The 9,539-nt window shown below is 41.3% G+C and overlaps 1 protein-coding gene across 1 annotated transcript; it reads right to left on the minus strand.

The window, feature by feature from the left end:
- Nucleotides 1-8: 8 nt before the first annotated feature.
- SAP18 (Sin3A associated protein 18) lies at nt 9-9,137 on the minus strand. The gene is made up of 4 exons (XM_026492974.4): nt 8,994-9,137; nt 8,696-8,805; nt 2,642-2,764; nt 9-2,385 (listed from the first exon to the last, which is right to left on the minus strand). The coding sequence occupies exons 1-4, from the start codon at nt 9,120-9,122 to the stop codon at nt 2,229-2,231; spliced, it is 519 nt and encodes a 172-aa protein (XP_026348759.1). The 5' UTR covers nt 9,123-9,137; the 3' UTR covers nt 9-2,228.
- Between the last annotated feature and the right edge of the window lie 402 nt (nt 9,138-9,539).

Raw genomic sequence — 9,539 nt, forward strand, 5'->3', positions numbered from 1 at the left:
AGGCAGGCTGAGTTCAGGTCTTTATTGAAGAATAACAGTTTAAGTTTTAGAATTTTAAACCTAAGCTAACAGTGTAATAGCTCTCTCCCCCTCACATGCATACCCACGCTTGCGCACACATGCACACACCACAGTTCTCAAACATCACCGTTATCTCAAACATCACCTGAGCCAGTGATTACTGTGGGTGTAATGGTCCCAGTCACGTTTTGTAAAATCTGAACATAAACGTAACCGAGACTCCCTGTTGAAAATCTGGTAAATAACTCAAAATACCAAGTTCACGTACACAGTGAGGAAACTCAAAAGACAGGGAAATCATAGGCAACTCAGGAGCTAGAATACATATTCCAAAGGGAAAATTTCAACTCCAGAAATTCTTAGGAGCAAGTGAGGCAGTCAGGATACTAAGCACTGAGCACGGCACTGTCATGGTGACCATTTATTTCTATTTTATATTTGAGGAAACAGCTCAGTTACTTACCCATAAGCCATACTTACCAAAGCCAGAGGTAAATAAGGACTAAGTACAAGTCGTCTGATTCTTAGCATTATAGTCAGTAATAAATCCATCAGGCAGTCTTTAACTGTACTTTTGGTAGAAGACTAAAATCTTTAAAGGAAAAATGCCATGTTGGAACCAAGCAACCTGGGACCAACCAGTAGCTTTAAAACTACTGGGAGAATAACCTGGAACTACAGGAGAGCCCTCACCGTAGCTCACGCCATACGAAAAACTGGCTTACGAAGGTCCTGTCTTTAGTTCCTGCCGCCTTCTCCGCATAGTAAATCAGTTTCTTCCCCACAAATAGGAAGGTAACCATGGCTCCTCTTCTCCAAAAAAAAAAAAAGGTTTAAATTACTTTTATGACTGGCAGAACTCAAGTCTATCTAGTCCGAAATAAAAAAAATCTAAGGGTTTGGGGTAAACTTCAGAGAAGAGGCACTAGGTCTAGGTTCTGGGCTGGTCTCTGCTGCCCGGTGATGGGCTTTGCAACAGGGACACCAATTGCACAGAACCATTTCATTTAAAAGGCTGCTTCTGTATGTACAAGATAAAAGGACTGTAATCTGACTGAATCACTGCTAGCATCTAGTTTTTCATTTTGAAATACATTTTCCTTTTCCTACTGTACCAGACTATGGTAATTTAGGCTCACTACACACTGGCCACACTCTAGAAACTTCAAATTGGGAATGTAATGGAGCCACAGAAGATATGGCTCCAGCTTTGACTACTTTATGGCTAATAGCTAGTATTTACTGTTTCTTATAGGTCAGGCCTCTGGAAATACTTAATCACCACAATCCCATGGGCTGTCCTCTCCATTTTACAAATAAAAACAAACAGATTCAAGTAACTTGCCCAAGACTGCAGAGCTCCTGGTGCAAAACCGTTTAGCCCAGCTGGTCTTAACCACGACGCTTACGACTCTCCAGATACTCAGACACGAGCCAGTCCCCGGCACTGGTAACACTGTGTGCCAACAGCCTCTGTTTCCTCAACTTCACCTCAACCCTGGCTCTGCTCCTGGGTCTTAAAATTCCTCTTTCGTCCTTCCATTTTCAGACTTTCAAGGTAAACCTTTCCACCTTTACCCTAAGTGCTAACCCTTGTTTCCTCTACACTTCAAAATGCCCTATTCTCCCCATTTTTCGAACATAAAAAGCCCTCACCGTGGCACCCATTCTAACTTTTTACATCGTGGTAACTTGCTTTAGGCAGGCCCATCTCCTCAGCACACATGGCTTCTTCAACTTGCCTCAGCTCATGCTATTCCCAAATGCCACCTCATCCTTGTTCTAACTGCAGGCAACAGTCCAGGCCACAAACTCGCCCTCTATTTAACCCCAGGGCTTTCTCACTCTGCCCCATTTTGGCTTAAATACACCATCCTCCACTATTCAGCATAAACCCCAAATACTACATTAAACCCTGTTCCCATGCCTTCATGAATTTTCACACTCCAGTTGATTGCACACATATATTTAACAATACAGTTTTACAAAGGATGCTAAGAGCACTTTTCTTCATATTTTACGGAATGACCAGAAACATACGGACCTTCTATTAATATCCATACCATAGCACAGCCAAATCAAATTCCTAAATAGACGCGTTACAATTTGTTTAGACTTTAAAGGCTTAACGGCAATGATGAGGGGAGGAAAAAGAATTTATTTTACATAACTGAATGAAAAATAAGTCAAGAAATAGTAAATAAAATTTAATATGGTCTCATGCGCCCTGAAGTAGGTGGTGCCCGATTTGGAGGTGTGATTGCTATGTCCAGATAGTCTCCTATTTGGAACTTCTGCGACTGCAGGGTCATGGAGTCATCAGTCCCCTTCCTCCCAGACATGGTGCTGCCAATCTCCTTTACTCTGCAGAAAAGGAGACCCAACTGTTAACGGATCACAAGTCAATGAAACTAAATATGCACTGAAAGTAAACATGGGACTGGATTTGCTCCATTAACTTACGGCACAGTTAAAAATTAATTACATTAAGCTAAACCAGATACTAATGAAATTTATATTCCCCCCCACCAAAGAGGTTCATTAAAAGGGGTTATCCCTATTAATTAAAACATATAAAAACCAAAGAGATTATAGGAATTAAAAATTAAAAGTTACCTACCGATAGCCAGGCCTTTTAGGATCTGTAAAAACAATTGCAAAATTGAAGTGTGTGCCCTTTTTTCTAGCTTCTGGGTAGACTTCTTTTACTAAACTAGTCAGTTCTTTCAAAGTTGCATCCATCCTGAATTTTTTTAAAAGAAAACATTACACTTGATTAATCAACAGTATAGTGATAATATAACAAGAATACTGACATATAATGGGTTAATTATGTGTATCTGAATTGTGACCTGTTAATGACTGTGGCTGTCAAGGTCTTAATACTTGAGTTATTTTATTTTATATTATTATTTTATTATTTTATTTATTTATAGAGTTTATTTTAAAGTAATCCAACACACAACATGCGGCTCATACTCCCAACACTAAGGTCCAGTCGCATGCTCTACCTGAGCCAGCCAGGCACCCCATATTTGATTTTAAAGCAGCTAATAATCCTATTTGCCCCCATAAACTCCCGTTACCAGCCTCAATGATTGAAATGTTGATGAATTAAAGTCAGGCTATTATTAGTGCTAAAAGGGACTTCAGGGATGGGAATGTAAGCTGGTGCAGAGACTCTGGAAAACAGTATGGAGCTTGAAAGTTAAAAACAGAGCTACTCTACGACCCAGCAATTGCACTACTGGGTATTACCCCAAAGATACAGATGTAGTGATCTGAAGGGGCACCTGCACCCAAAGTTTACAGCAGCAATGTCCACAATAGCCAAACTATGGAAAGAGCCCAGGTGTCCACTGACAGATGAACGGATAAAGATGTCGTATACATACACAATGGAATATTATGCAGCCATCAAAAAAGGCGAAATCTTGCCATCTGCAACAACGTGGATGGCCTAGAGGGTATTATGCTAAGTGAAATAAGTCAATCAGAGAAAGACAATTATCGTATGATCTCACTGCTATGCAGAATTTAAGAAACAAGGCAGAGGATCATAGGGGAAGAGAGGAAAAAATGAAACAAGATGAAACCAGAGAGGGAGACAAACTATAAGAGACTCTTAATATTAGGAAACAAAGTGAGGGTTGCTGGAGGGGAGGGGGGTTGGGGGATGGAGTAGCTGGGTGATTGGGCAGGGTATGTACTGTGGTGAGTGCTGTGTGTTGTAGAAGACCGATGAATCACAGACCTGTACCCCCGAAACAAATAATACATTATATGCCAATAATTTAAAAAAATAAAAAGAAAAAAGAAATACACCAATCCAAAAAAAAAGGGGGGGGACTTCAGGGATTACATCTGCTCTCTTTTGTTGCTATGTAACATCTTATTGGCCTAGTGATTTACTTCTTTAAGAGTAACTAGCCCAAATTAATCAAAACAATTAAAATAATTGTACTTCCTTATTTCTAAAGCATGTACTTTTCCACATTTCATCATGTCTAAAGTTGGAATGCATCTTAGAATCAATGATAGGAAAGCATTTTCATAAAGATGTAGTATTTTTTTCTTTCTAAGGTGGAATCTTAAGAGTTTTACAGTAGATACAGCCATAAAACCAATGAAACACGAAATTTTCTTTAGGACTAAGCATAGGTTCTTTTCACAATACATATTCTTGCCCTGCAAATATTTATGTGAACTCAGAACTTGAAACAGTCCTTTGAGTTACTATGGCACAATCTGGAAAAATCTTTCGAAATATTAGCATCTTGGAAACAGAAACAAACTAGAATAGTATAAATTTTTATACTTTTCTTTCATGACAACAGGAAGAATGAAATGGATGATGAGGAACTGAAACAACTTTGCCTACAGGGGGCTATAAAATTAAAATAAGGGACACCAGATACTCTTGAAGAGCATTCCCCCCAAAACATGCCCTAGCTCTCTCCTAGTACAACCAAAACTGCCATCACTGTGGCGTCTGGGTGCCTCAGTCAGTTGAGCATCTGACTCTTGATCTCAGGGTCTTGAGTTCAAGCTCTGCATTGGGCTCCACACTGGGTGTGAAGCCTACTTAAAAAATTTAACAAAAAATACCCTACCGTCACCCACTTCACTGCTCAGGCCATAAACCTGAAAGCACTGTTAAGTTCTTCCCATCTCCATCTGTTGTTTCTATCTCCTAAATATAGATCATATTGTTTTCTCTATTCCCCACCATTACTGATTTCTACCTCATTTAACTGCCTTTGACTCATCTCCATCTCAGTTTTTAAAAGTTTCTGTATAAAACTTTTGTCACACAAGCGACTCCTGTTCCCACCACCAGGGTAGGAGACCAAGCACCGGGAAAATAGCAAAGAGCACAATGCTTTTCCACCAGAAGCAGCAATCCCAGGATATCAACCTACTGCATTGGTTTGCAGGTGCTGGGGTTGCCAAGACAGACACAACTCAAAGGGAACAATGCTTTACTAGCACTGAGAAAAGAGCACAAGACCTGCTTCCTAAGAGTGTGGGTCCCCCACAGCCAGCAGGTGCCACCCTATAGCTGATGCCCAGATAGTCTGCATGCACCCTTCTTGTGCTGCAGGTAAAAGACCCCTGAGAACAGACACTGCAGGTCAGGTGCCATACAGTGGCACACGGGCAGAACAAAGAACACATCAAACCCAGAACAGGGAAAGATACTCCCAAACACACTGGCCCAGCACAGGCTGCAAGGGCTCTTTATCTCTTTGCAAAAAAAAAAACCAAACCAAACCAAAAACACCCTTCTAGCCCCAGGTCACTCTTATGTGGCCATGCAAGGAAGGCGTGAGAAGCTGTACATGACTGCCTTTCTCCACTTGACACATGTTCATGTTATTTAAAGAGGGGTAAAAGCCATATGCAAAAATGTAATAAATTACATCTCAAATCTCAACAACCAGAAATAACCAGTGATGTTAACATCATTGTAGGCATCTTTTTTTTACTGTATACATGATGCTACAGAAAAAAAATCTTAAGATTATCAAGCATATTATACATACTGAGGTTATAACACAAAACTGTAATTCATGCTTCATATTATATGTATTTTTAATAAAACTCACGTTTACTTGAGTTTAACAGAAGAAAAAACAAGATTGAAGGAATTATAAAATTTCAAATAAAGATTCGGTTACCCTTATCACCTCCTAATTTTGTAACTTTTTATTTACTCTGTCAGAGTCCTATTCTATTCTGCAACACTTCCCTGGCTGTTTTAACTCTGTCCCCATGAAGTCTGAGGCAACACTGATTTTTCTTAATCTGATCTCCTGATGTTAATTATTCTGTATCAGTTATTCCCTGGTACACCTTACATACTTACGATGTGTACAAGAAAGGGTTCTCTCTTCCTTTCTAAAAACACTTTCCATATTGTCATCTTGTTCCTAACAAACTTACTGAATTTCGTTTACATCTATTATCAGTTCTGACAATGAATCTCCTACAAGCTTCCAACCTGAGGACCATCTCCCTAGACCAACAGTTGGGAATGCCAAGTGTTACATTCTGACCACTAGTCCAAAACTTGAGTACATGGATGAGGAACGCAAGAGCTGTCTTGTGGCTGAAGTCTTTGCTGTATGACTGTGAGGCTGTTTTGTGTGTCAGTTTGGCAAAGCTACAAACTCAGTTATTCAATCATACTAACGAAGGTGTTACCAGAAGGTACTTTGTGTATGTAGTCAAAGTCTATAACCCGTTAACTTTAAATTATCCCAGATAATCTGAGAAAGCCTCATACAATCCATTTGAGTAGGCCTGATTCAATTAGTTGAAAAGGCCTTACAAGCGGAGCAGAGGCTTCCCTGAAGAAGAAATTCAGGCTGCTGTGGGCAGTCTTAGCTCTTGCTTAAGAATTCCAGCCTGGCCCTTCCTTAGAGCTCGCCCCATAGACTAGGGACTTAAAGGTGTCTAGGCAGCCCTCAGAATTATGTAAGCCAATTCTCTGCAATAAATCTCTTCATATAGATCTACTGGTTCCGTTTTTTTAGCTGAACCCTGATACAGCTACCTAGGTACTTCTCTTTCAATAACCTGTTTAATGACCACCCAAGCACAGGAGACTGACCACTCCTGTGGTGTCTGGCTTGTTTCCCCAACTCCACACAGTGCCCTAAACTTTGGCAACCTCAACTTGTTTCTGCTATGGTCCTCTGGACTTCACTCCTTTTTCTGACTTATCTTAGGGCTGCCTATTTAGTCCCTCAGTCTACTTCTACAAACAGAAAATTCCCAAGATTTGTTGACTAATCTTCCTTCAATACTTCTGGAAAAGGGGGCAGGGCTCTGTGCTGTCACACCAACCACTCAGTCTTTTAGAATCTTTGTCTTTGGCCATCATTTTGAGGTATAATATAAGGTTGTCTTTCCTTATTTGGTTGTAGTTTAGGGATAGGACAATTTAGGGCAGAATTTTTCTGCAATTTTTTTTCTGGATTAGGAGTAGAGGATCTCTGGAACAATCTCACTCTGCCATTTTCACCCTAAAGTCTTACCTAATTAGTACTTATTCATCTGCTTTCTCCATTAGACTGAGCTTACTGCAGTACCTTTTTTACTTCATACCCTCAGAATCTAAGCACAGCACCTGGCAAATAGGAACTTTTACTGCTGGAAGAAGTATACATTTTAATCTCCAAACAGAGGTTTTCATCAATACACGAGTAACAGTTCTTCCCCATAAGTTAAATCGACCTTCCTGGAACTTTATCCTGGAATGATACTGAACTAAAATCATACTACATAAATTTAACAAGTACCTACAAAAGACAAATAAGGTCCCAATCTTTAAAGAATCGAGTTCTATTATGCTGGGCTGACAGTTTAAAATTACACACCTTTCTGGGACTGTAAAATGGTGCAGCTACTGTGAAAACCAGTTTGGCAGTTCCTCAAAAAGTTAAACATATAACAACGATACGATCTAGCAATCCCACTTCTAGATATACACCCAAAAGAACTGAAACCAAGGAGTCAAAACAGATAACTTGTATACCCAGGTTCATAGCAGCGTTATTCACAAAGCCAAAAAACGGAAACTCAAGTACCTATCAACAGAAAAGTGGATAGACAAAATGTGGTGTATTGATACATTGAAAATTCAGCCATAAAAAAGAATGAAGTTGTGTTACGTGCTACAACATGGATGAACCTTGTAAATATTATACTAAGTGAAATAAGCCAGACACAACAAATATTGTAATGAGTCCACTACACGAGTGGACACAAATATCTAGAATAGGCAAATTCATATAGAGATAAACTAGATTAGAGTCTATCGGGGGAAGAAAGGAATGGGGAGTTATTGCGTATTGGGTACAGAACTTTTGCGGGCGGGGGGAAGTTTTGGTAATAGGTAATGGCTGCACAATGTGAATATAATTGATGCAACTGAATCACAGACTTAAGACATCACAATAGCAAATGTAACATTTTATATATCTTTACCACAAGACATTTTTTTAAAACTTATTAACCTTTCACTGCTACTAAACAGCCATTGTGATGTCAAACTAAGGAAATGTACGCAGCTCTAAAGATATAATTGCACTATGTAATGGCTCTATACAGACTTGGGGGTATACAAGATACACGTTAAGAGATAAACATTCAGGGACAGTCTTCACGAAACACACATCAAAAGCTTTTCCATTAAGCACCAGGTCAGAAATCAATTGGTTTTTTTGATTTTTTAATATTTTAGCACCCAAGGCTTAATATTACACAGAAATGCTCTTGAGGATAAATATCCCATGATTCCCCTTTACTACGTTATTCTCGTACCATTTATTTGACAATGAGCCCCTTAATGGCACCTACTGCATTTTATTTATATATATATATTATTTTTGTACCAAGCCGCCACAACAGTGATAGCAATCCTGGGTGTGTCAATTCTTCACAACCCAAAACTTTGAACGTTAAAACTAACCGTATTACAAGATGGGCGAATCCCTTTTTACCTAACAGCTAAAACCTCTAACTTTCTGAGACCTAGGCCCAAAGACCCCGAGAGAAAGCAAAACCAAGAAGGATATGTCTACACTGGGAGAGGGAATTACTTAATGTTAAGGCGTGACACCCCCACTCCCGACTGACCCGCCCCCGCGCCCCCCTGCGCTCTCACCAAGTGTAGATCTGCAGCTCGCTGGACGGTACGTTTCCGCGGGAAAACTCGTCCATTCGGTGGTGGCGACCGTTATTGGTGGTGAAAACACGCAGCAGCAGCGGGCACGTCTGAGACCGAGAGGAGGAAAAGGAAGGGCAGAAGTTAAAGAAAGCGGCTGCGAGTCCGGTGCTCGCTTCCCCTCGGGAGACGCCGCGGCCTCCGAACCGCCCGGGGAGGAAAATACCGCCGCCTTTCGCACACATGGCGCGCTCTCCGCCCCGCTGGGCCCACCTCCACCTCTTTCCGGACCCCATACTTTCTCCCGATCGATCGGTTTCTCCGGTTCCTTCTTAATTTCCTCCTGGGTAACGCGCGACTCCACCGCCATCTTCCTCCTACGGCCCGCAAGACGCTCGCTCTGACCTCCGACCCCGGCAGCAAGCATGAGAACGAAGTCTCTCGCGAGGAGAAGCTCGAGGCTTTATAGAAGACCGGGGGTGAGGGGCGGGGCATTTGCTGGCGCAGGCGCACTTTACTGTGCTGGCGCGTGAGCCCGGGCCGGCCGCGTCTGCGTGTTGCGTCCCCAGAAAAAGGCGGGCGTTGGCGTCCGCGGGGCGGAGCTTCTGAGGGATGCTGTCTTTGGTGGGCCTTTGATGGCCTAAGAAATGATGGCCTGAAATGTTCACAGACCAAATGAGCTTGTTGTGGCATTTTTTCCCACGTACTGAATAAGTTAACCACTCTTAAAGTGGTACAGGAGTTAAGTGAGGAAGCAAAAACATGACTTTATTAGCAAAGTGGATCCCTGAGTGAAGACAGAAGAGGCTCTGCAAAGCTGAGGGGAAGACAGAATGCCTTGCAG

Source organism: Ursus arctos, unplaced genomic scaffold, assembly GCF_023065955.2.
Source record: "Ursus arctos isolate Adak ecotype North America unplaced genomic scaffold, UrsArc2.0 scaffold_10, whole genome shotgun sequence".
In the NCBI taxonomy this organism is placed as follows: Eukaryota; Metazoa; Chordata; class Mammalia; order Carnivora; family Ursidae; genus Ursus; species Ursus arctos.